Genomic DNA, 27065 nt, shown 5'->3' with positions numbered 1-27065 from the left:
GCTGTGAAGATGGGTGCTGTGCCCTTCCCTCCTCCCTGCAGGCACTTTTCAGACACTGGCTGTCCATTCTCCATTGCAATAAGAAGGATCTGGAAGCACACCTACCTTCGTGTTCTTTTTCAGTTGTTCCAACTTTCTTTATCTTTTTGGGTGATTTCATGAAGAGAGGGAAGATGGTTCTCAGCCCAAGGATGTCCACAAACTTGTGACAGTTGTCTGTGCCCTCTGGTCCAATCATGGCATGGTCCAGCACCTTCAGGGCACTGCTGCGGGAAATCTTCTTCTCCCTGTGAAAAGAGGCAAATTAAATTGTACAGGGACACGAGGAGCTTTGGAGCACCCTACTTTAAAGAGACAAGGAAAGGAACACGACAAGGACAAGATGAAGAGTCTGAGCACAAGCTCTAAGCAAGATTTCTCTTCTAGAAGCCAAAACATTGTATCAACAGTAACTCTTTTCAAAACTGTGGCTGAGAATATTGTCTTGGTTATTTCTTTTTTAATGTCTTTCATTTCTTTTTATTTTCTATTTTTATTTCATTTTATGTATTTATTGTCATGGTTTTATTTTCTTATTTCTTGGCTACTGAAGAAGATATTTTTTCACTCCTTTACAAACAGTAGCACAAAACAGAAGGGGAGGCTGGGTTGGATACAAAAGGCAAATACTATCTCCAAAAAGATCAGGATTTCAATCTAAAAACAGTTTAATTTAATAAAGGAGTAATTTTGCTGAGCATAGCTGGGTCAGTTTTAATGAAACTCCATCACCAGGAACCACACAACTGAAGGAGGCTGACAGACTCTGGGCTGCTCTGCTTTAATACCAGTTCAGAATGTTGATGGTGGTAACTCACACCAGTAACACAAGGATGCCCTGAAAATGATCTCCAGCTGCCCTGTACCTCACAAACCAAACCAGAGGAATTCATAATCCATCCAGGGGAAAACTGAAACTGAGCTGAAAAACTGGTCAACAATACAGCCCAGACCAAGTGAGTACCAGTAGGAGCTAACATGAGCTTGGAGAACAAAAGCCACCAGTGTCCCCGAAGGCCAGCCTAGCAGACCATTCCCTCCAGGACAGGACAGTCACAAGCCTCACCACCTTTCACCCCAAGCACATGCCAATCTCCTCTGATCCTGCCCAGCTGCTGACTGAGCCACCAGGACCCCATGTCCATCAGCAGGGGCTCCTCAAAGCCTCCAGAGAGCTGTGGAAAACAACTTCCCAGCAGAGACCCAACTTCATGAGCCCCTAACAACAGGCAAACTAAAATACCTACATATGAACACCCCAGTCTGACAGAAAGTGACCCTGCCCAGAGCAGCCACAGGCACTTCTGACCCCGAGGTGGGAGGGCAGGGTGTGGAGCTGGACCCTGAGTTCCCCCCAGCAACCAAGGGCTATGCAGGAGGGTGGTTTGGCACCCCCACATCCCCACTACAGGGAGCTAAAAATAAAGTACTCCTTAGGCCAGATGACACCAGAAATGTTTTCAGGGGAAGTAATTGCATATTGATCAGCATTTAGGAAGGCTGTGCAGGGCTGAGCTCTGGAATATTCATTGGGTTTAAGTTCAGGCTTTTAGAGATCAATAGCTGCTTGCCTGGACTGTCTGGAGTTGATTTTATTTGAAATATTTATTCTGCCAGAGGGCAAGCAGTTTATCTTAGTCTCATCTGTGCTCATTGAGGGAACTTTTAGCTGAACACTAATTCACAGACAAGTAAACATGAGAATCACCAAATGCAGAGGGGCCTCAGTGTTCATGGAAACTCTGAATTACAACTTTATTCACTGACCATTGTTTTCCACCTTTTAACACCTTAACATCTGAGGCAACTCTTCTGATACATCTATATTTTTTTAAAAGAGGTGCTGACGTTATTTGTACTTTCCACAGTAGCAGAACATAGCCTTTAACTTTCCAAAATACCAGCAAAAGCAAAACACTAGATTTCCTGGGAAAGTGTGCATAAAATGGTTCCGTTTAATTAACCAGAAGATTTAGTAAAGAGACAGCTTATGTTTCCAGGGGTCATTAGGAACAGCAGGACAAGAAAACATAAAAATATTTTAATAATCATAGAAAAATCTACCCTGAAATAGCTACAGAAAAGCTTTGGGGAGCCATATGGAGTTGTCTGGTTTCACCTCGTTTTCTGTCCAGGAGACAAAAGCTTTTATTGAGGGTCAAGAAAAGTCCCAGCACAGCAGCAGGACAGAACATTTTGTGGCCCAAGTGGTGCAGGTCCCCATGAGCTCCCTGGGCTATATTTGCCTCTGTGCATACACATGCTCCTCAGTTCATAGCTAGGAAAACCACACATCATTTTCCTTGAGCAACAGAGAATCTCCCTAACACATCCCCTGGGAGTGGCACAGCTGCATCTCCTCAAACCCCACACAGCTCTACAGCCAAAGCAATAACTGCCTGTCAGTGCACCAGAAGCTGACAGGACAAGCCTGTTTCCCCCTCTTTGGGCTAAACTGCAGTTAGGTTACTAAGGCAAGACTGAGGGACTGAGTGCTAAGAAGTACTTTCTGAACCAGAAAGAAAATTTAGTAATTCTAAGGGACATTTCTAAACTTTCTGCTGGTGGCTGCTACCTTGATAAACCATCTTGTTTTTGATAAAGATGTGACATAAAATAAACAAGCTTCCCTCAGTGCAGAGACGTAAATTAAATAATTAAATATAGCCCTGCTCTCATTCTACTTCCAAACTTCCTCCTTCACTCCTGCTGTCACCAGCTCCATCCCTCTCGACCTGCTCCTCTCCCAGTCCCTCTGCTCACCTCCCATGTACTTGCTTGGTGAAGCCCCAATTCCTTCAGGGCCAGCTGAAGTCCCAGACCACAGCACGAGTCCAGGACCCATCTGGCCATGGACATGCACATAAGGCACATCAGCCACACTGGGCTCATTTTCAGGCATTACCACTGCCCCCCCTTAAACCAGGAGAAGTTCACAAGATAACAGCATTGCCTTTTGCTGTTGGCTACACATTTTAAGGCTCAATACAACAGAAACCATCCTGTTCTCATGACTATCTGTAGGAATATCATGAGCACATTAAATGCTCATTGAAAGCTGTGCAGCTCTCTGCAGGTCTGTGTGCACAACCATCAATAATGGAACGACTTGGCTGGATGGATCGGGCAGCACCAGACACAGAATGCTGTGTTCCCTACGACAGTAATGGAGATTCAAGCCTGATATCTTCATTCTCACACAGCTTATCTATCTCACATCATGTCAATACACTTTCAACTTTGCCTATTTGTCCTTTCATCTGCACAGGCTGTGGTACAGTGATTAACCACCTCCGAAGTAAAACCAAAATATAACAGATCTCTGCCCCCGGCCTTCAGAGAGGACACCAACAGGAGAGAAAAATACTCTGCCTTGTTTGTGGGCAAGGTGGTCAATCACAACTGAAAGGCATGTCTGCTCTCTGCTGTTTATCATGAAAGTATCAAGAAGATACAGATGTACAGCTTCAGATCACAGCTATCCACATTCACTCCCTGTTTACAACAACAGATTGTGGTCACCTAAGTTGCTATGTCCAAGAAAAACTGAGCATCTGTGAGAGCTTCTAAGCACTACAACTAGATTAGAAGAGTTTAAAAAACATAAAATAATCAGCTGTCAGTATAGTACATGCCTGTGGACAGTAGTGACAGAAGCTTCTAGAACAAATTCTGTGAATTGTTAGTTTTTTTCCGCTGTCACTTTACCAATCCCACTCAAACTGCAGAATCCACAGCCTTGGAAACTCTCTATCAGACAGAGCTGCTGCTGGCAGATCCATCACAGTTTGTCCCTCCCAACCCCTTTGCAACTACTATGGGGGGCAAAATGCAGCCAAGGAGAAATTTTCCTCTCGTCATAATTTTCCAGCTGGAGTCCTGTGCAGAGAGTGGTAAACAGCAGAGTCAAAAAATGGGTAAAAAGCTCTTAAAAATCCAAATACTGAATCCCACCCACATGGCACAAGAACTCCAACTAATTAGTTCTGCAAGGCTGGTTTAGCAGCTTAGGACTCCAGGCAGAGGGAGGCCTCCCTCCCATTCTTAGTTTTGGAGCTTTTCCTTAATTAGCCTCAAGAAAACCCAGTGTTCCTATTTGAATAATCCATGTTGGGTTATTTATTCAGTTCCCTGCTGCCACACATTCCCCAGCCCTGAGCTGCAGGAGCTCAGCATTCCTGGCTGGTGTTTGCTAACCCGCCAGCACACAGCCTGGCACTCTGGGGACAGCCAGACAGAGCCCACTGTGCCCTCCTGCAGCTCTGGGGAGCCAGACAGCCCAGCAGACACAACTCAGGGCCAGCCCAGCAAGGAAAAGTGGAGAGAGAGCAGAGAAGCCCCAGAGGTTCAGGGTGTGACAAAGCATAGCACAAGAAATGCAAACTTATGCCCCATTCACAAAAGTAATTTTTGTATCAGCAACCACAAAAATTCAGCAGCTCAGAGGCTACACAACACAGTGGAGCCTGAACTGGGGAACAAAAGGAAAAATGCTTCCCCTAGAGACATGCAAAGGTCCTCTCCTGCCCTCATAGAGGTCGTTTAAATCCTCAGAGGGTTTACTTGACCTACAGAATTCTCTGTGGCAGATACCCAGATGAAAGATCTGCCACTTTCCAGCAGCCACTGTGGCAACCTCCGTTCTTAGGAAATAAAGACAAAGAGCAGAGATTCCATGTCTGAGAAAATCCAACTTACTTACCTGCTGGGAAAAAAAAAAAACGAGAAGACAGACAAATATCCTAACACAGAAGTTTTAAAATAAAACCATAAATACCTAGCCAGAATATGTGTTGGCACATCAAAGGCAGGAAGGAAATCACAAGGCTAATGAGGTACCTGAGCATCAGGTTCATCAGCTGCAGACCCTCACCCTTCAGGAAGCGATCGCGGTTGGAGCTGAGCATTAGGCAGGAGCAAAGGGAGTCAAACAGGTTCTCCATCATTTCCTGCTCCTCTGCTGTACTTGGATTGTGTCGTTTAAACACCTGAATGACAAAGAAAGTAAAATTACCCCCAGATTTTGAGCTGTGCTGTTGCAGAACACACATGAAGAGTTTGCACCAAAAGCTCCAGCACCTGACAGTGTCAGCCAGTGATCACACAGGTCACTGCTGCATCCTCTGTAGCTGCTGCCCTTTGCTGCCCTGCTGTGCACCCACAAAGGTGCAGCAGCCTGGTGCAGGATTTAAAGGATATTACACAGGGCCTGCAAGGGGAAAGGCAAATTCACACTCAAGTGTCGTAATACGACACGAAAAGACGACACGGACACTGCTGCTCTCCAGGTGGACAAAAAAGAGGGACCTTTATTTTCTGACTCCAACATTTATAGTTTTCTAAAAGTGATAGTGGATTGGAGGGTGACAGTGCCACCTCTCCAATGACACTGCATAGACCAAGAGTTCATTAATTCTCTCTTCCTCCATGAAAGAATGCAAGACATAAGTTGTTTACAGAACTGTGTGTGAGAAAGTTCGTTACAAGAATGCAAACATCAGAAGGCTTAGCAAGGTCTTAGAAAATCAGGGTGACACTCAAGTATGTGAATAAGCTGATTACCAGAGATTCCTACACGATTCATACCTGAGGGTGCTGCAGGCAGCACTGCCTGAAGAAACAGAGGTGAGCTAGCAATACACAACCTTCAGCCAGCTCAAACATGGGCAGCCCTGCTTGGAGTGGAGCATGCTGAAGATGGACCAATTCCAACCCTGCCTACCTCCAATTTGCCATGAAACTATCATGTAATAATTTAATTTCCATGTACCTCAGCATTAACATCTTACAAAAGGGATTCATCTCACTGACCATGGATGACAAACCACACGGGAGGTATTTGGGGACTACGCCTCACCAAATATGAAGCACTGCTAGGACAGCACCCTGGATATTTTCCACTGCTCCCACCCAGCCCAGCAGTGGATGGAAGAGAAGGCATGTGGGAATTACTCACAGATAACTGCTGAAGCAGCACATCGATCCCATCCAGCTCCCCAAGCAATTCTCTGTTGTCTAGACGGAGGTGGGGGGAAGGGGGAAAAGAGAGAGAAAAATGAAGCTAACTGTCAGATTTTACAGCCATCTAACACTGATACATCAGCAAACAAAATCAATACAGCTTGACAGAGCACAAAAGCTGCAGAGAAAGAGAGGGTGGAGGTGAGGGAGCACATGGGGGAGAGTTAAGCCAGCAAAGGAGAGCTGGAGGTAGAAAAGGGCTGCTGTGATCTGAGAGAAGCCTGGATTCTGCCCTCACTGACAAGAGATATGGCAGGCATGGCTCACCATCATTATTCTGGAGCAGAATCGCCAGCACCTCACTGCAGTACAGCTTGTTGGCATCAAAAGGCATCTTAGCCTGTGGGGGAAGGAACAAGAGACCCATCAGGGCACGGCCCTCAGCATCTCATTGATTTGAAGAACACATTAATCAAATCACCAAATGTATGAGCAGCACTTAAAATAAAACACAACTGCAGGAATTCTGCAGTTTTCCTCAGTGACAGAACAGTAACAATTCTGATTCAGGAGTGATGGGAGGTGCTTGTGGGTTCATGCACACATGAAGAAGGTCCACTGTGATTCTTCACGTGATCCTATGTCAGTAGGTTTGGCCAAGTTGGCTCAAAACTCTAAGAATAGTCTCCAGTTGTTTGCCACACAGAATCTCTTTCCTGTGATATACTTTCCACAATGTTATGTGGGTGCATGGCACTTATCTCTGTTCTGGAAGTCCGTGCCTGTCAGCAAAACCAGAATTTCAGAACATACATCACAATGACATCATAGAGTAACTGCCAGAGTTTCCTGTGAGGATCAGAGTGTCACAGTCAGGAGAACATGAGATGGGTTTTGCCTGCACAATCACGTAACTTCCATTTCAGATATTCCCTCCATCCTCAAATATGCCAAAGAAGTCATATTGAAATGAAAATGCTGAATTTGAACCCCAAAAAAATCCCTAGAGTGGATTCTGAACTGGATCCAATGTTTTTGTATGCTGCCAAAGCTGCTTCATCTACAGAAACAGACTGAACATTAACCAATTAGATAATAATGCAACCTGTTTTACTGAGAGATTCATAAAATAAAACAAGTTTAAAAATCATCAGTTACCAGCTATTTATACTCCACTGTTCAAGAAGGGAAAAAGCAGAAGTACTAGGCTTAAAACATAGCATTTTTCACCCAGTTTTTTTCCCCAAACATATAACTCCCTGCAGCATGGACAGTCCTGCCTGTGCAGGGCTGCTGGGCCAATCATCCCACCCTTCTGCCAAGGAACAAAGCATGGTGTGCAAGCACCAGGCAACACATGGAAACACAGAAAGCAGGAAGATCCCAAACACCACCAAGTATTGAATTTAAATAAAGCTCTTCATTCCAAATGATCCCAAACCACTCTGCAGAGGATGGCATTTACAGCAGCCAGGTGACAGCTCCAGGCAGACCATGAGGGAGAGGGGAAGGTGCTCGGTGTTGTACAGCCCTGCCAGCTTCTGCCATGGGGTGACCAACTGCTGCCCTGCAAATCCTGGGAAACAACATTCTGATCTCCTAAGACTGCACACATCATCAAACCCTGCTTGTGTTTGCAGAAGTGAGCTATGAGCTCTCCACTTGAGCTTTCTGATGCAGCTCTGACAGTCACAATACAATTATAAGACCTGAAATGCTGTAGGAAACAGAAAGTCATGCTCTGTGCTGTGTGCCAGATGTCCTTATCAGACAGAACCCTGATCTTAAAACTTATCCCAGAGACATTCCACAGCAGCTCTACCCAGCTGCTGAGATCCTGGGTTAATCCCAAACACATCTGTCAGGGCGAGAGATTCGAGGCCAAGCATGGCCAAGAGCCAAAGCACCTGGAGAGAGGTTTGTTAGCTCCCCATAACCCTGTACAGGCAAGATCCTACACCCCAAATCCAGGGATAACACAGCCAGGAAGCACAACAGACACACCCTACACAAGCTTGGAATGCCATTGAGCATTCATGTTCTTTGGCACCAAGCAGGGAATCCTAGTTAGGATTATTTTGCTTTCCCAGGTTTTTCAGTCTTTCAGCTGCCACAGCAATTCCAAGGCAGGCAGCAGTACCTAGTTGCCAAGACTAAAATTAACTTCACTTTTTCGTTTTAAGCAAAGAACATAATTATGAAACTACCTGTAGTGAGAAATTACAGATTACTTCTGCTAACAAGGATGTGAAGCGCACAGAGGGGTACCTGCACTTACACAGCTGATAGAGAATTTCTGAAATTCAGAGGCTTTCTGACCATGCAGACATTTAAGCATGAAGTGCTAATGCCTTACTGACAGGTCAGAGAACAGCCAGAATTTCTTTGCTATATTTCCTTTACTATATCTGTGACAGGGCTGAACTATCCATTCTTTTTCTATGGCATTTTCCAGTGAATGTTCAGGCATTTTTTCACACAAGAGAGAGTTAAATCATGTAACTTGCTGTCAAAGGATGCAGTGTATGAAAAGCAGCTTTTCATTTAAAAGGCAATTAGCTGAGTTCAAAGCAAAAGCCACCCCAGCAGCATTTAAACACAGACATCACTTAAAACTCAAAAATTGTTAGAAATGTGGGAAGCAAAAACCATTAAATGGTTAATATTAGTGTCCCCTCTCACGGGTCAGCTTTTATAGTCCTACAGATCTCACACATGGAAATCCAACATATATGAATCATATGAAAAGATAAAAGAGACAATTCCTACTGCAAGACATTTATAAAGACAAAACTTAAGTGTGTCTCTTTAAACTAAAACTGCTGAGGACACAAACTCTGAACTTTTAAGGACTTTTTGTCCTTAACTGGGCTTTTACAACACACACAAGCACAAATGGTTTTTCTAAACCAGTTAGTTTTTGTGCTAACTGGTCTGTAGAAGGAAAGTGAGAAACCAGCTCACCTTCAGCCTCTTGAGCAGCCACTGCATGAGGCCCTGCTGTGCAGCCTCCGTGCACATCTCCGGCCTGAACTCGGCCATGTTCTCCACAATTCCTGGCAAGAAAGACACAGAAAACAGACGGTTTTCTCCACCAAAACCTACAAATCTCATGTTTCCAGTCTCTCTCATTCTTGCAGTCCTGGGAGATTACAATCCCAAAGGACTGCAAGGAGTGGGTGATGGTCTGACTGCCCACAGTGGCACCACCCTGCAATGGCTCTGTGCTGCGCAAAGATCAGGGAGCAGAGGGGCAGTTATGTCCTTCCATGACTTGCAAATGTTTTACTACCTGAAAGTTAAATATATTGTTAAGATAGAAACAAAATATAGCTCACAGCTATGTTCATAGTAAATACATGGACATTGGAGCACTTTCCTGGAGGTTTTTAAAAGCTGTGTAGATGTGGCACTTTAGGACATGGTTTAGTGCTGACCTTGGCAGTGCTGGGTTAATAGCTGGCCTCAGTGATCTTACAGAGCTTTACCAACTCAAACATCTTTGTGATTGCCTCTGGTGCAGTACAGTGATCCATGTATCTGCACCTCCCAACACAGCTGGTTTGGGAAGAGGCACCTTTCGTGCAGCCATGGGACAAAGGAAAAACTCTGGCTCCAGGGACAAGTGATTCCAAGCCGTGCTTGAACAAAAGCTGTACCAGATCCTGTACTGCAGTGCAGTCCAAGAGAAAAAGAGGAGGGGGGAAAGGAAGGGATAACTCACATCTCTAGGTACAAACCACAGAAAGAAGCAAGGGGCTGTGCAGCAGCCACTTACCCAGGGTGTTGTGGACACCATCAGCCTCCTCTTTCACGCTTTCATCCAGGCGCTCTAAATTCTGGACCAACAAGGCCACGACCTGGCCCTCCACCTAAATCCCCAGGGTCATGGAAAAGATAAAGAGATAAGAAACAAGAATGAAAAGAAGAAGATGAAGGAAACACCCTGCCAGACATCACCAGAAGACACAAACAACCCTGCTGTAAAATCTCAGAAGAGGTGAAGGAATCATCATGTAAATCTCTCACTATGTTTTCCCTAATTAATGAAACAACTTTTGTGTTTCAGATGAAACAAAAAATCATCAGGAAGAAAACATGCACCTTGTCACAGTCTTATTTCCTGAACCAGCCTGACTCATTAATAACCCCTCAGAATTCTGAAGCATGAGGCTCACAAACCACTGTGGATGGGAGAACTGTCAGCTCTGCGAGCAGCTGGTCACAGCTGGTCACTGCTGCCTGCCTACATTGCTGCTGGACCTTCCACCTAACAGGTACAAAATGCTGACAGAACAATGCTCACACACAGATCCAAGCCCAAGAGTTGAACTGTCACCAGCTGAAGTCCTGCAGTTAAATCCTCTCAAGATTAATGCACCAAGCTGACTTCAGTGAGTTAAGGAAAACTAGAGAGGCAGGGGGGAGTCCCTGAATCACAGAGCTCACACCCAAAATACACCTTTAAAACTGGAATTGGAAAGAGTCCCAGCTTGACTCTTGCAAACTTTCCATTGTGGACATGAGCTTGGAACAGTTAAACAAAAAAAAACATTACCAATTCAAACACTCTTAACCAGCTTCGGGCCCAGTAAATATGTGGAAAAAACACATATATGGGCTGCTGCAGAAAACAATGCCACAATCCTCAGATACCCTACAACCTTTTACCTACTTTTTTTTTTAAAAAAAAAAGTAATCTAAAAAGCAGGTATCTAAACATTTCTCCCAAGACAGGCCTGACCTGTTTCTTTCAAGCAGGACAATGAAACCTCTAAACATGGCTATTATCAGTGAGCTGGTGACAATGAAAACAGAAAGAACTTCACTTGATTTACTACCTCTCCACATATTTTATAGAAAACATCTTCTCCAGCAGCTCCTCTCTCCCATTTCCTTCACCCAGCAATCTCCCACCAATGCAGAGTAATTAACAACAGCCCAAAGGCCAGCTGGAGGAACTGGGCTCTGGGCACTGTCATTAACCTCTGGAAGGTAACCTTATAGTGACTGGACAAGGATTGTAGGAGAAAACAGAGCAGCCAAACAAAGCAAACAAAAGAAAAATTGTAATTTCCTGTCTTCCAAATTCAACACAATAGTTACAGAACCAGACACAGACACAGCCATAGCGACACTCAAAGACAGCAATTCACCAGCTCCGAGGTAGGACAGACCTGTAAAACTCATGTTTGGCTGGGCATCACCTCTCTGAGGGGTTTGTATTCCCCTTCTGCAGCTGGGGAGCAGGAGGCATCCAGCACAAACACCAGGAAAAGGGGGAATCCATCCCCATAGAGGCCAAGAGGCACTCAGAGAGTTAAGTGTGCAAGGAGCACTTAACACCAACCAATGCATCTGCTACCCACCTAGGTAATTTTCTGGGTTGGTTCACTCTCTCTGCCAAAAGGCATCCTTCCCTCTGTACCCTCCTCCACCCTTGAAGTTCATTTGCTCTGCTACACGAAAACTTTCAAGTTCTTACTTTTTGTTAAGAAAAAATGCCACCGTCACCAACAGATGCCCTGGTTCAAGCCCAGATTTTTGGGCTTGAAACGAGAGTTACTGGGTAGAAGACAACAGTCTCCTGTGCAAGAGGGAGATTGAAAGATCACAGGGGCATCACTGTCCTTTAATAACAAACAAACTTCAAGTTACAAACTTCAGTTTGTAAGAAACTTCAGTTCTCCATGAGTGAGACACACTTTTTCACGGGAGAGAAGGGAAATGCAAACAAAGCTCCTGTTTTCAACGGGACACTGTCCAAGTTACAAATATTATTAATTAATTCGCCCTCACTGCACCAAAAAATCTCCCAGCCTACAGAAATTTTGCAATATGACAGTGTTTCTTCCAAAGAAGAAGTGGTGCAACAATGAGAAAATGGTGCAACCACCCACTCCCCAAACTCTAGCATTTAATCAGAAACAGCCATCGTGGTCTCAGGTTCAGAACAGGCTTCTCCTGGCTATCTCCATCACAATGTTGGCAGCAAAGACACCCAGACACAGCTGCAGACAGCAGGATGGGTCAGTGTTCATTGCTGGGCTGAGGCAGATGTTGAGGCACTGAAATAATCTGGGTTTCCTACTTACAAGAGCATCTATGAGGACTTCAGCTCCTTCTTCACTCTCATGGAGAGTATCAATATCAGTCAGCTCTTGCAGCAAGTCAACCACAGCTATGGAAACATGTGCTGGGTGTTAAGGACAACCAACAGGGAGGCAAATACATTTAGTACCAATAGCAGATGGCTCTTAGGCCAGCGTGCTCATGACATGACCCCAAAGCAACTGGCAATACATTACCAGTGAGGTGATACAATGCATTACAATCACAGCAGCAGGGCACAGGGTTCCAGACACAAGAGCACACAGACAAGAGCAGCAGATCTTCCCCAGAAGTGCTAAAATTAGGGAATCTGAACAATTAGGAATGATGGAAACAAATGTGATTCTGTGCTTACTGTATCAGGCAATTTTACTGTTTCTTCATGGTAGTTATTTATTTTTTTCAAATCAAACCTGCTGGAGTTGGTCTAAGGAGGCACCATCTTGCATTGTCAAGACTGAACACATGCAAAGAGAAATGAGTTATAATAATGTGATTTGGGTATTCTGCTCTCAGTGATAGCCCTGCTAACCTGATACACACACACACACCTAACGAGGGCACCGCCAGCAACAGGAGCATCACCCCCCTCTGCCCAGCCCAATTAGGGCAGCATGCTCCTCAAACCGCAGCCCTCGCAGGAACAGCGGAGCTTCTGCCAGCCCAATTTTCACTCATTAACTCTGGGCTGCATAACACACAGCTCCCCTGCCTGCTGCACAGCTCCCTTGTACGACAAGACGTATTCCAGCTCATTAGACCCACTTCCCTATTCTCTCAGACACACTGATCAATCCTGCCTGCGTCCCAAGGGCAGAGCAGGAGACGTGGGTTTCTGGATGTCCTAAATAACCACTCTGTGATGGATCTCTCTCAAGTGCCCGGGCTGACAAAGCGGCTCCCAGGTCTCCTATTTGTGCATTTGCTCAGACACACAAGCAGCAACAGGAAAAGTATTTTCATCTGTCTTTTCTTAGTGAGGTTCAGCCACTAGAGGTAAACTCTGCAAGAGAGAGCCCGGACCTTCTGCTGGACAAGCTGCAGGAGAGTCACCAGCATGTCACTTCAGGCAAGCGTCACCTCAGCAGGGTGTCACTGCAGTGACAAAGGCTAATCACACACTACACTGCACTAGGCAAGAGTAAAACAAGCAAGTCAACAGAAGGAATTCTTATCTTCTCCTTGGCACTCATGGGGCAACTGGCAGAATATTCTGTTCAGTTGTGGGCTCTCCCAATAAAAGAGAGGCCTTGACACACTGTGCTTGGGAGAGCAGAGGACCACTGAGGTGGTCTGGGGGTTAATACAGGATGGATGAGGACAAATTGAGGGAATGGGGTTTCATCAGCTCGCGGGAGAGAAAGCTCAGGGAGGAATCAGTTGAAGATTTCTGCTGTCTCCTGGGTGCTACAAAGGTAACTAAACCAAGTTCTTTGGGAGTGCACGGTAAAGAATTCAGCAGAGCTCATCATGCAGGGCATTACTGTGTGGAAAGCTTCTGTTGAGGCTTGCAGTGAGAGTATCAGCTATCCTCTAAAATTTAGGAGATAGTAAAGCAAAGCCTCATTTGAAGCTTTCATGTCTTTAATTAATAAAATCTTGTTGGTGATCATCTTTCATTCACATGTTTTGTGTAAAACTGTATGAATCATTCAGCAGATTATCTGCTCCCCCTGGACATTGCTTTTGTCTCCTTGCATTAGTCCCTCAAGACACCACAATTAAATCACATTTGAAGAGGCATTTGTTTAGTTCTCTCCTTGAAAAACTCATTTTAAAAAATATTTTCCCACTTGTTTTAACAAAACATCATTAGAAAACCTGAGCTGAATCAATCCAGTTTTATGTCTAGATGCTTCACTTCAATAGTGCTTCTACCCTGTATGTGAGCAGCAGCAGTCTCTGCTTCCAATGGAGCTCAAAACACTTCAGTTTTATAACAAGAAATATACTTTTCCCAAAATTGCAGCTCTCAGGCCAAATTCCTACCCATAAACTCAGACAGACAAGTTGCAAACCAAACAAAAAGAGTTCACACTGGAAACCCTGACAAGTCTTTGACAGCAGCAGTGACCCCAGCACAAAGCTTTCCATGGCAGACAGGACAAAGCAAGCTGTACTCTTGTGCCCTTTATCTGGAAAACAGCTCTGCTATCCCAGTCAATATTCCCACAGTTCCTTTTTTCCCTATGAATGAGAAATTCAGTATAAAAGCACATAGTACAAACAAGTCTGTGGTGTCTGGTACAAAATAAATAATTAAACTGCAGTAACCACGAAATTGGATTTGCATGGGAGGAGCTTCCCCCTGTACAACATAAATTGTTAACAGTTATTTGAGAGCCATTTCCTTGCAGATCTTGGATAAGGGAAGCTGTGGGGTTTACTGTTTTGCAAGGACCAGCATTCACCACATCAAGGTTCTACCTGATGCAAGTCAAAATACCCAAACACAGTGCTCGCTAATATAAACTGGCATGCAATAAAATATTTATGTTTTGGTTTTAGCTTCTGATCACTGCACCCACTTAGAAAGAATGAATTATGAATTCTCAATAGATGGTGCTATAAAGAAAAGTGCTAAAAAAGAAAACCAAGATCTGTGCATCAGACCACAACACGCAGCACTAACAGGCCTTTTCACATTGTATATTCCAAAACACCTCAGGAAAGCTGGTAAGTGTTATCTCCTGCTTTACACATAAAGAAGCAAAGAATAAATTACCTTCCTAAGGCCATGGATCAATAAAAATGGAAAAAGGACTGCCTGAATCCCAAGTCGACACGCAGTGCCCTTTCCGCAGGGCTTCACTGCTCCCTCCACCCACAGATATTTTCAGGACACAGACATGCAATCTCCCAAGTCATGTAACAATTTTTCAGCTTAATCTGCTGTAGAATATTTTACAAGCAAAGCGGTCTGAGGTCTGCTTTTACAGACTGCACAGTGGCATAGTGCCAGTCCCCAGCTGACAGCTAAGCATCAAGGCACCAGGATACTCAAAAAATGGCACTGGTTTTGATCAACATTGCCAAAATGGGAAGCTCTTTCTCAGATGCCCTCAGAGCTCCGGAGGGATCAGGGTCAGTGACACTGGACCTCACTGAGCATGGAAATGGAATTGTCTCTGGATATAACCAGAGGGGCCACCCACAGCCTTGAGCTCTGTGCACACCAAACTAAAGGTACGGGCACACGAAGAGGGCACATTTACAAACTAAGGTGAAACATGTGGTGAGCTAATCCATGACAAACAGCTGACAGCCTGACAGCTCAGCTCCCAGCAAGAAGGGGTAAAACAGTCTCATTTTCACTGGGGATATTCCAAAGTTTGCAGTCTGAGATTATCGCTGCTAAGCCCAGGCCTTCACTTCTCCTGTGCTGCTCATCTGCTCACACTCTTAACACTGCCACTCAAAACTAGATGAAAGGTCATAAAACAAGAAAGAGAATAACAGCACTGAAAAAAATTCAGAATCAATATGACTTGAACAAAGAGGGCTTTCACTGGGAAATAAATGAAAAACCAACACATAAATTCAGGGTGGTGGGAAGAGGAGAAAAACATCTACAGGAGCCTGGGAAAGAGGACATGAGAGATTACAGAAAAGTCTGTATAAAGCTTTCTCATGAGAGCTGCTTTAACAACTGAAGGATATCTGTGTTGTCATGTCCCAGCAGCCCAAGCAGAGACTGCACAGCATTCAGCTCCACCAGCAGGTGATACAGGCCGGGCATCGTCGCAATCACGTGCATTTCCTGAATGATGTCATTTAAATCCAGTTCTGACTCCATAAACCTGAGGCAAGACAAAAAAGGTAACAAAAAGGCAAGAAGAGACTACTGCCTTCCAGGAGACACCACATAGGGCTTGTCACCCCAGGTGCACATGGCACCAGCATTTCTATCCTCCCTGTCCTACACCTGCCCCTTGAAGTTTAATCCTGCAGCAGCATAAACATTTCTAGTGTATAATTTACATAGAGTAAATAAGCAGATTTGTTCCAATTTTGCAATTCAGTTCTAGAATTTCAAGAAGAAATTAAATTCAAGATGCTGCAGCCACACATCAGAAAACCTGCTTATGAAATAAATTCTGCAGAGCGCTGCACCTTCCCTAGCTAGCACATATGAGTAGGTGGGTTGTCTGAGTCTGAAGTCCATAAAAATAACCTGGGTAAGGGAAAGGACAGCAAACTGGACAAAAAATAATGGCATTGAACTGTAGGAAGAAATCCCTTTAATGTGAGGAACAGAACACCTTCAAGGGAGAAAGAGGCTTCAAGGACACAAACACACATCTGGCTCTTGGAGCCCATCCAGCTGTTCTGTTCACCACAGCACTGGGTAACATAAAATGATTTCCTCCCCACACAGACCTCTGGCTGGTAGGCAAGCACACACCTTCACACCAAATGATGGAATGAAACCTTTAATTATTGCTGATGATGGTTTTTGCGCTGCCAGCCATATATTGGCCCCATCAGAGTCTCAACAAAGCCATTTTTAATTAACCAAGTCAGTTTCAAATAATATTTAGAAGAACTACAAGGCAATAACTGCTGTTACATAAGCCTTATGTAACTGAAAACATCTCTGTATTCCTGCAATTGATTTAGGCTTATACCTAAAATCAAAGGAAAAAAGTTAAGTACAGGCTTACTTCTCTGGATTATCAGGAAACTTGATCCGCAGCTCCTGGTTTTTGTAGGATCTCTTCTCAAAGGTGAGAATCATCTTCTTCACTGAACTTTCATCCAAAGGTTCCTCCTGACCAAATCAGAAAAGACAGAAAAGTGAGCTTTGGATGGCTGGAGAAATATCAGCAATGTGGTGGGACTGCAGCCAGGCCCAGGGCCCTGGGAATTCCAGCCAGCTCTGTAATCTCACTGCAGAGAGCTGCCAAACACCTCACATGCCATCACTACCCACCCCAGCTCAGACCTCGAGCTGCTCTTTTACACCTGTTATAACCTGGCACCACCAGCTCATATCGAGGTTTTTTTGCTTCTGACATAGAGCAAACCTGCACTCACAGCCTGTGCCCATGGAGAGCTCCTCTGCAGAAGTCCCTTGTTGTGCTATTGTTTTTTTGAAGTCTACATTCAACTGCCCTGAATTTATGTTCTTCTGCATTTTCCTCACTTGGATAAGCTTTCTTAAAGCTGTTATCTTAAAATCTTTTCCTAAAGAAAAAAAATAAATCAATATTCTACTCTAGTAGAATTTTGTAAATGCTCCTAAGGTGTTTCTCAGCTGGAGTTGTATATTTACTGTACAGCAGCAATGCAACCTCGGCTGCTTCCCTGACACCTACAAACATTTTCCTCAGTTTATGATTTTAATGTACTTCTTTTATTAAAAAATTGATGATATAGATTTCCCTGTGTAACCTCTTCCCCCTCCTCTGACTGTGTTACAACCACTATTTAAGAGAAGCTCTCAAAACAAAACCCAAACCAGACACCCTCCCATCTTTAGCCAAGTTTTGTGCCCATCCCCTGCTCAGAATTAAATCAAGAGCTGCTGCTGCTGGTGTTGCAGATTCTTTGGTCAGTGGCTCTAAGCAGCAACCTGTTATGAGACAGAAAACCTCCCTTTCTTCAGCAAACTCCATTACAATAACAACACCAGCCCCAGCCTTCAGTTATGATTGGATTTCCTCCGTTCCTTGCCCAGCCTGTCTCATTGCCATCCCACTCATGTCACCACCCCATTCAGCCAATCAATACTACAGTGCCCACAGCACATTCTCCTTGCACTGGGATTTCAACCCACACATGCTGACACTGCTTCCTTCTGTTCCCTTTGATTCTTTGCTTCCTCTAACACATATCACTATGATATCTCCATTAGGATCTGCTTTATATCTTGTATTGAATTTGCATTCAGTATTGCAGTGTCCTACAGATTAGCTTCTTCACATCAAATTTACTGGGACGAAGCACATTTTAATGGCACTTATATTAGCTGCAGTCCAAAGTAATAAACAAGAGATTTGAGTTCTAAAGCCCGGACTTTCAGCCTTTAAAATGTCTGGCTGGGAGGACTCCACTTGACAAAGATGAGGGACTGGCACACTGCAGGAATCCACAAGACTCCAGCCAGTCAGGAGGACTCTTCTCTCGATCCATCCTCCCTGGAGCTGAAATGCTACAGAAATCCTGCATTATCTTTCTCTGCTATCAGCAACAACTGTCATGGCAATAGCTCAACATCAAAAAAAAAGAGGGAGATTCTCAAAGACGGATGCTAGCAATGCTGTATACAAAGGACAATGATATTTTACAAAGCTACACGATTCTGCAGTGGTGAATATCACTTGTTTTTTTATCAAACAGGACACAGGCAGCAGGAAGCAAATATCTTCTAGATTTATACCACTCCATGTGTCACATTTATAAAGTGATCTTTTCCCTGGCCCTTGGCAGAAAGGCCAATGCAGCATTGGATTTCTGTCTCCAAGGCTTGAAATCATTTACCCTTGACAGCTGCCACCCCCCTCCTCTGACCCAAGACCTTTCCTATACAGAAGAATGTTTGTTTATTTGCTGCTGCTGCCGCACAGCTACAAAGAGGGGGAGAAGCTGCATGGTTGGGGGTACTGATGAGAACAATAGTCAGGAAATTGGTTAGAACACAGAAACTGTTTCCTAAAAATATACTTTAGAAGGTGTTCTGGGTATTCTCAGACCAAACAGAGATTAGATTTGAAAGCCCTCTCCCTTTTGCCCCCGCTTTAAATCTTCAGCTGATATATTTGAGAAATGTGCAATTAACGAACACCCCGCAGGGCAGGAAAGCAAACCCACAAACTGAAGCTGTCCAAGCACAGAAAAATCACGTTAAGCCTCACCACCTACATGGCAAGAAATGGAAATCACAGAGAAGGGGTTTAGTGTTTGGTTATTTCCACTGCCTCTCCTTTCCCAGAGGACTTACTTCCTCATCTTCCTCTTCTCCATCCCTCTCAATTATCTGAAGGAGTTTCTTCTTCTCATCATCAGTTTCTTCCTGGGCTGCAGACTCCTCTTCCCTGTGACGACCATGCTCTCGGGCACTGGCTTGTTTCCGACGTGCTTTGATTTCCTCTTCCTCTTCATCACGGGGTCTTTTTGTCCCTCTGTTAGGCTGAAGTCACAGAAATAAAAGGTGAACGAATACAAGTGTTTAGTGACCCTTGCAAACCAGAATACCAATATTACAAGCCATACTGAGGAAATTCTTACAAGTTTAAAAGATTTGCTTACACGACACTTAACAACTCTGAAAACCGGAAAGGAAATTAATTTAGTGAAGTGGAACATCACATGAGTAGATGAATGCCTCTGCCAAGAGCTGTGTCAACATCCTACCGTCTTTGATCTATGAACACAATTCACAGGAAAATATCTTCATAGACAGCAAGGACAAGAGTGCACAGACAAGGAGTGGCCGAGCAGCCCTGCTCAGTGGGGCACAGCTGCCCATCAAGGAACCCCAATCTGCTGACTCAGCTCAGACAACCCCACATTTCACAGCCAGCAGACTGATATGCTCAGCAGACAGCAGGGAAAGATAATTTTTTACCCACAACATATACAAGACTATATTGAATTCCTGTGTGCCTCCCATTTCACCCCCATCCTTCTGTCTGAAGTTTGCTGACAAGCAAAAGCAGAATCAGCCCAACTCAGTGTAGGCAAGACAAGGAGGATTGCTGCTTGCTGCAGCTCTGCAGGAGCTTGGCACTGGATTAAACAGTGCCCAAAACATCATGGTTTGCTTGGAACAACCTATTATTTTATTCCACTATTTCTAGTTGATTGTCAAAATTAAAGGTAATTTGCCAAGGACAAGAAGAAGTCCATTAATCCTAATCCCATGTTTTCATTCAGGCAGAAAGGGATAAAAGCATTTGCAACAGAAGAAAAAACTTTCCCCTCAAAAGCTACAAGGACATTAAATTTGGTCTCTCACATTTTTTGAAGGACAACCAAGCTGGAACAGGAGTACTCTATGCTCTATAACTACAGCAAAACAAAGCTTAATTCTTTACTATTTAAAAGGAGTGTATGTATCAAGAATAATAAAATAATAACAGAAATACTTTTACTTTACATCACTACTCAAGTCACCTGGTAGGTGATTTTGTAACCTCATTAGGTCTAACACATGTCCATCTTAATTTATAAAACACCACCTGGCAGGCAGCCCTACTCTTCTGCTCTGTGGGACCCTTTTCTAAAATGGCAAAAGTCACACCAGGCTTCCATGAACACAGGCCCTGCTTTTATGCAAGACTGAGATCCTTCTCGTGTTTGATCCAAAGAAAGATGCAGAGGAAATAAGTGACAGTGGCATTCTCCTGCCAGGTCTGGCACTAGTGCGAGCATCAAGATGGGAATTTCCAGCTCCCTGGCAGGTTAGGAACTTTGGGGCTGCAGAGGGTAATAAACCTTCCAGGCCCCTAAGGGAATCCAGCTGGGGTTCCAGTTCTGCCACACGCTGCACCAGTGGCACAGCCCAATGACAAGCTGGTAAATCATCTGCTCCGGAGAAAATGCTGCTTTCAGATGTAAAAAAATGAACCCCCCCCACCAGCCCCAAAAAGCACACGAGGAGTTAATTGTAGTTAAGAAGCAGGCCAGACAGCAGCCTGGCTGGGATCACCTCGTTTTCAGGGTTACCACCTTGTCACCACTTTAGGGAAGATGCAGAATCAAGTTTCCCAGACAACACATTAGCACAAATCAGAGCTGTATCTGCTCGCTCCCAGGCAAACCTGTTCAAGCTCTGTTATCTCTCTCCTTTCTCCCTATATCTTCTCTGCCATTTCCATTACAGATGGTACATTCCTGACTTAAACCCCCTCTAAAGTGCCTCCATGCACTTTTAAAGCAGTTATTCAGCTCATAATTCAATAGCCATGACGTGGAAGCATACCCAGAGATTCTGTGAAATGAAAAATTTATTTGCTTGGAGGGTTTTGTGGATTGGGTTTTTTTTTTAAAGCAGATTCCTATTACTTATCTTCTAGGTACATTAAAATATAATTTCACATAGATCCATTTGGAAACAAATGTGTCATTGACAACAACTAATAATTCAAATGCTCCCTGAGCAACGAGCAACTCCATAAAAAGAATAAGGAAAAGCTGTTCTTCTAAATGATGTCATCCAAGGCAAAAAACTTCAGTAAATCCATACTCCTTACTCAATGTCCTTGATGTCACAAGGGGCCCTGCCCTTCCTATATCCTCCCATTCACTCCTTGGTAATACCACCCTAAACCATCTTTGGCAGATTAATGTCACAAACACAAACACAGCAATTAGTGACATAAATCCCGAAATTTACATCTAAACCTCAACAAGATTTGCCATGGATGTTCCTAATTTGGAATGGGAATCTCAATCCTCACTCTTATTTCTGAACATTAAAAAGGACCAAAGCCCCTGGCAAGCCTGAGGTGCAATGAGAGGCTGAGGGAGCTGGGGGCGTATGGGATGCAAAGTAACGTGCCATAGGAAGGGACTGCATCCTAGGACAAAACCTAAACTAAAACTCCATCATGAAACCATCCCCATTTCCTCTGAGTACACAATCCTCAAGATCAGAATTTACACCCTTGCTTCCGTCTCAAATATTTTCCCCTTTTTGGTATTTCTGCGTTGCTGGGGGAGGCTGGGTAGCACAGAGCAGAATCAGAATCATCACGATCAATCACGGCGGTGCCCGCGTGCGATCATTAGCGCTGCCAGCAGCCTGGCAATAGGCAGTAATTGAATTCCGGGCAAACGCTATTAAGCAGGCATTAAGGCTTTGCCTCTCCTTATTGATGTTATGCAAAACCTCGCTAAGAACATTGCTGCTCCCAACCAGCACTTATTAAAGCCAGAAAGCAAGGCCCAAGTGGAACACCTGGGTCCTGCTCATTCCACAAGAGATGCACAGTCATGAACAACTGATTTAAGGCAGGCATTGCTTTCTGTTCATTGATTTTCATCGTGGGTTTGCATTTGTGTTTTGCAAAGGACTCTTACCAACCAGCAAGAACGAAGCTCATAGGTTGCTGCACCGAGCCTGGTGCATTTCACTCAGCAAACACAGATTGTGCCCAAACACATTTATTTAACCAATTCCACAGCTTCACAGACATCTGCACGAGTTCTGCCTTTCTGGTAGAAAAGAGAAAGTTAATCATTTGATAAACAAAATGTGGGTTTTTTTACTTAGTTGAGCTAAGGTGGATCTGGCAAGAAGTTAGAATTCATTAGAAATGCACAAGAAAAGCATTTTTCAATTGTTATGTTAGCTAAGCTTAATTCTGTTCCTGATGAATGCAGGGCATTCACAGTAATTTATTCAGCAGGCATTTTCATTTAAATCTAACACTGATAGCACCACACAAAAAAAAAACAATGAATACAAAAGGGTTTAAAAAAAGCTACTGTTTATAAAATATGATAAAGTAAACAGAAGCTGGTAATTGGGAACGGGAGGATTATCTTTCCCTTTCTCTTGTAGCCCTCCTGCACTGGTTGTGTCTGTTAGCTGACACTCCCTGGGGCCCAGCCTTTGGGGCACAGCCTTTGCCCAGACACACCTGACACAGGTCCTGGTCTATGCACAGCCAGGTAAGGCCCAGCCTGACCTCAGTGTGGGCAGCAGGAGCAGCATCAGCCACGTGTGCCAGGAGGAACAGGGAAACAATGTCCTAAATCAAAGCACAATAATCTGCCAGCGCCCCTGGGCTCCCTCCAAGCAGTGACTGCACATTAATATCAGGGCTAAGTACACCACAAAATCAGAACACACATTTCTCAGAATCCTGATTGCTTCAGCCTTTGCCAAACATAAGGAAGGTTTAGAGAGGTCTCAGTAGTTTCATATTACTCAGGAAATACTCAGGAGTTTCATATTACTAAGATATCTGTTTTGTAAGTAACCTCATTACTGCGAAGCTCAGAAATTTTTTGTTAATGAAATCTGAAATAAATCTTCATAAATGATGCAGCTTCTGTGCCTACATCCCAGCCCGCTCCAAAGAGCCCCTCAGAAAGCAGCACAGCAGCTGTGAGTTTGGGATCCTAATCTCCAGAGGAATCTTCAGTGACTTCCTAATTTTGTTTCCAATGTTTGTGATAAACCAGGCCATTATCAATCTCACTTTCCCATGATTTTTCTTCCTGAGGCATGACACACAGCACTTCTAAATGGTGCAGGATCTGAGTGCTAAAACCTGGAAGAACTGGTACCCCAAGAAAATCAGAAATCTCAGAGACCCAAGAGCTCCAAAATCACACAAACTGAGGCAAATGCAGTGACAGGTGCACACTGTACCCACACGGATACAGGTTATTCATTTCAATACAGGGTAGAATTAAGGAGGAATTTTTTCACAGAAAGAGTGGTCAAATACTGGAATCATCTGCCCAGGGAGGTGGGGGAGTCATCATCCCTGGATGTGTTTAAAAACAGACTGGATGTGGCACTTGGTGCCATGATCTAGTTGAGGTGTTAGAACATGGGTTGGACTCGATGATCTTAAAGGTCTCTTCCAACCTAGAAATTCTGTGATTCTGTGATTCAGAGGGAATGAACCCCTGTGCCCTCCAGCCTCCCTTCTGAGGCTCTGAACCACCCAAGGAACACATCAGGGAGGTGCAGAACAGGGATCTTTCTTGACACCCCTGGTTTGGTGGTCAAAGACAATACATTGGGAAGTAAACTAGAGATTCCCTTGCCGCCCTGTGAGAGCACAGCTCTGGCAGCACGGGGCTGTACTCGCAGGAGCAGAGCCAAGGGATGAGGCAGACAGCTGAGCCAATGTCGGCTCCTTGTTTTAACTGCCAGCAGCAGAGGAGCTACTGGGGTAATAAAGCTGCAAGTAGCCAACAACCAGCTCAGCTGAGCTGCCCCTACCATCAGATGCATCCATTGCATTGCAAATTGACAGCAAATGATCCATACCGGCAGCAGAAATGATGATGTGCCCCCGTGGATACACAGAGATCCTCCATCCCTGTACACGCTGCACTGAACCCCAACAGACCCCGGGGGGATCGCCCAGCGTGCCGAGGGCAGATCCCACCCCACCAGCTCCTGCTGCTTCTGTCTGGATTTCACTGACAATCAGCGCTTTGCAATGATCACTCACAGCGATGAAATCTGCCTTTAATGAGAATTCAAATCACCTCCCGTATTCCCTCCCAAGACAACTGAAAGAAGAGTCTGAATAGCCCCGGAGTTGGCTTTGTCCTCTTAATTACCCTCTGTAATCAGAGACCAAACACGGAGGATCTGGGCAAACAGCAGCAATATTTAATCATCACTTTAGACCATCTGCAACTGTTTTGCAGCAACACGTAAAGTTTATGGATTCCTGAGCTTTGTATAAACGGCCAGGTGCTGTTTAATTGTATTTTTTGTTGCAAGAGGTTTCTCTTCCCCTTTCTGGCAGACACTTGGTGCTGAATTGGTGGCACGGTGCCTGCAGTCTTCCAGCCAAGTTTGGCTCTGAGGGAGAACATCTTCTTGCCGAAGCAAGGGCACAGATTACACATTTAGAGGAGAAAATTCCAAACAGCGTAAGAGGAAAGCAATTATTTTGGGTTGTGCTGAGGGAGGTTGAGAAGACCAACTCATTTGCAGCAAGAGATTAAAATCAGAGAGCTGAGGTACCATCCCTGCAATGAGGACAGCCAAGGAGACCTTGAGCCAGCCCACAGCCCAGCCCTGAGCAGGGAAGCTCCCAAACCCAGGGCTGGAGCTGCTGGGGAAGCTGCCAAGCCACCCTCCCCTGGTCATCTTCAAGCCACCCTTCCTGAAGGCAGAGCCTGACCCCCAGGACGGGAGGCAGTGAAATCTCCCGCGTCCAACTATTTTTCCTCACCTCCCAGCAGGAAACGCCCTCACAGAAGGGAATCTCATTTTCTCAGAATCAGAGCAATTTGCCTGCCTTGTGCTCCTCCACTTCTTTCACCTGTACTCACCACTGTACCCAGTTCTGGAGGTCTGAACTCAGCAGCACTGACCTCCAGTGCTCCCTACAGCATCACCTCAGCTGGTGACAGCAGAACCACCTGCACTCAGCTGAGAGCCCAGGAGAGCACAGAGCCAGGGCAAATCCCTCAGGAGCCATTCCAGCAGTTAGCTGAAAGCTGCAGAATGCTTTTCCCCACAGCTAAGAACAATTTTAGCAGCAAGAAATGGAATTAAAATTTAGATACCCTGCAGCTAAGCAGCACTTGACAGAATAGAGCCCCCACTGTCACAAGCAATCACCCCCTGCCCGGGCTGAGAGCTCATCCAAGGGAAAGCTGCACAAAATCCAAGAGAGCAAAGCAAAATGGATGGACACTTCCCTCCAGAGCGGAGGGAATCCCGGGGAGTTCACATCCTGACAGCAAGAAAAAAAAAATCACCTAACAAAACCCCAGACTGGAACTTGGTTAAAAAGTGACAAAGTTCATTCAGGTTGCCCTCTCTGTGCCTTAACCTGCATCCCAGCCTTGTAAGGGATGACATTGCTAAGCTCCAGATGGGGTGGAGAAGGCCAAAGAATCACAGGAACGTAAGAAATGAGATTTCTAATTTGATGTTGAAAAAGCACATTTGAAAAAGACAGAGAAATACAGAAGTGGAGCAGATCTCAGCCCAGCAGGGCTGCGCTGCTGGATGCAGCAGGATACGGAGGGATGTTTGAGACAGAGCAAGCCACGGAAAGAAACATCCTGGAGATTATCAAGGAACAATCCAGTGGAGCTCTCAAAGACAGACTGCCCCAGAAACTGGAATACCATTGGGAAAACTGCTGAGAAACCTCTCAAACCCGACAGCAACTTCCCCTTTTCCCCCGAGCACCTCCAAACAGCACATTCCCAAAGCACAAACACGGAGTGAACAGCAAGACACTCCCTTCACCTCTGCGCCCCACGGAGTGAGGCACACCAGGAGAGCACCAGGAATTCTGTGCTCTCAGCTCGGAGCAGACCTGGCCGCACCTCCACGGCTGAAAACGCCTCGGGGAGTTTTCCTCACCCAGGGAAACCCCAAGGCTGCAGCCGGGCTGGGGACTGAAGCCAAGCCCGGCATTATCCCGGCCAAGGTACCAAAATGTTACCGCAGTTCGTACCCTCATTCCCTGTTTCACAGGGAACACCTGAAATCTGCTCCTGGACAACAAACCAACGCGCTCGATACCTGCACACAACGAGCCAGCGGTGACCGCAGGGCAAGGCAAGAAAACGCTCCGAGTAAAGCGAAACTTTTACAAGGAAAACTTTTTTAAACATATTCTGATAAAAATGAAATTAAATTGGTTTTGTCATAAAATAGGGAGGAAAAGACAGGCTAGAACAGCCACGGAACGAGCTCAGGCTTCGCTCCAGCTCAGGCGGGCACGGATCTGCCCATCTGTGGCCGAAGCGACACCGGCAAAGCCGCGGAGCCCCCGGTAATCGGGTCCTACCGGGCACCGCCGCTCCGAAGAAGGGGAGAGACCCCCAAAACTTAGCGGCGCTTTAACCAGACCCCGTGCGAGAGCGGCCGGTGAGGCCCCGCACGGCGGCCGCCCCAGGCCCGCGGCCGCACGGGAGCCGGAGCAGCATCGCCGCCGCCGCAGCGGGGCCACGGACGAGGTCACCTCCGCGCTGGGGACCGCAACACCCTCAGCACGGCCCAACCTCCCGAGCTCACCTGGTAGCTGAGCAGCTCCCCCACGTCCATCGCACCCACCGGGCCCCGCCACCGGGGAACCTGTCGCAAACCACCGGGGCCGCGCGACACCTGCCGTAAGGCAGGCAGCGTAGGCCGGGCGGCGCGGCGCCACACTGCCGGAAAGCGAGGCGGGGGGGGCGCGGCGCAAAGGGAGAGGCGAAAGGCGCCACACTGCCGTAAAGCAGCGCGGGGCTGTCGCAAACGGGAGCAGGGTCCCCCCCCGCCCCTCACGGGTGCCGGGGCCGGGCTC

General features: G+C 45.5%; 1 protein-coding gene across 2 annotated transcripts in view; it reads right to left on the bottom strand.

Annotated features, from left to right (window-relative positions):
- CTNNBL1 (catenin beta like 1) overlaps positions 1 to 26824 on the bottom strand; it is a 47695-nt gene extending 20871 nt beyond the window's left edge. The window contains exons 1-11 of one of the 2 annotated variants that reach the window (XM_038158908.1): positions 26795 to 26824; positions 19055 to 19243; positions 16776 to 16882; positions 15772 to 15911; positions 12096 to 12193; positions 9779 to 9872; positions 8965 to 9056; positions 6328 to 6400; positions 5996 to 6054; positions 4879 to 5027; positions 106 to 287 (exon numbers count right to left, since the gene is read on the bottom strand). In XM_038158908.1, the coding sequence (XP_038014836.1) occupies positions 106 to 287; positions 4879 to 5027; positions 5996 to 6054; positions 6328 to 6400; positions 8965 to 9056; positions 9779 to 9872; positions 12096 to 12193; positions 15772 to 15911; positions 16776 to 16882; positions 19055 to 19243; positions 26795 to 26824 (1213 nt within the window). Of the gene's footprint in view, positions 1 to 105; positions 288 to 4878; positions 5028 to 5995; positions 6055 to 6327; positions 6401 to 8964; positions 9057 to 9778; positions 9873 to 12095; positions 12194 to 15771; positions 15912 to 16775; positions 16883 to 19054; positions 19248 to 20392; positions 22166 to 26794 lie in introns of those variants that run through there. The other variant, XM_038158910.1, reaches the window with a different exon arrangement.
- Positions 26825 to 27065: the final 241 nt, after the last annotated feature.

Source organism: Motacilla alba, chromosome 20 (assembly GCF_015832195.1).
Source record: "Motacilla alba alba isolate MOTALB_02 chromosome 20, Motacilla_alba_V1.0_pri, whole genome shotgun sequence".
Taxonomy (NCBI): Eukaryota; Metazoa; Chordata; class Aves; order Passeriformes; family Motacillidae; genus Motacilla; species Motacilla alba.
Note: the sequence above shows the minus strand (reverse complement) of the source record. Positions and strands in the feature narration are given on the sequence as shown.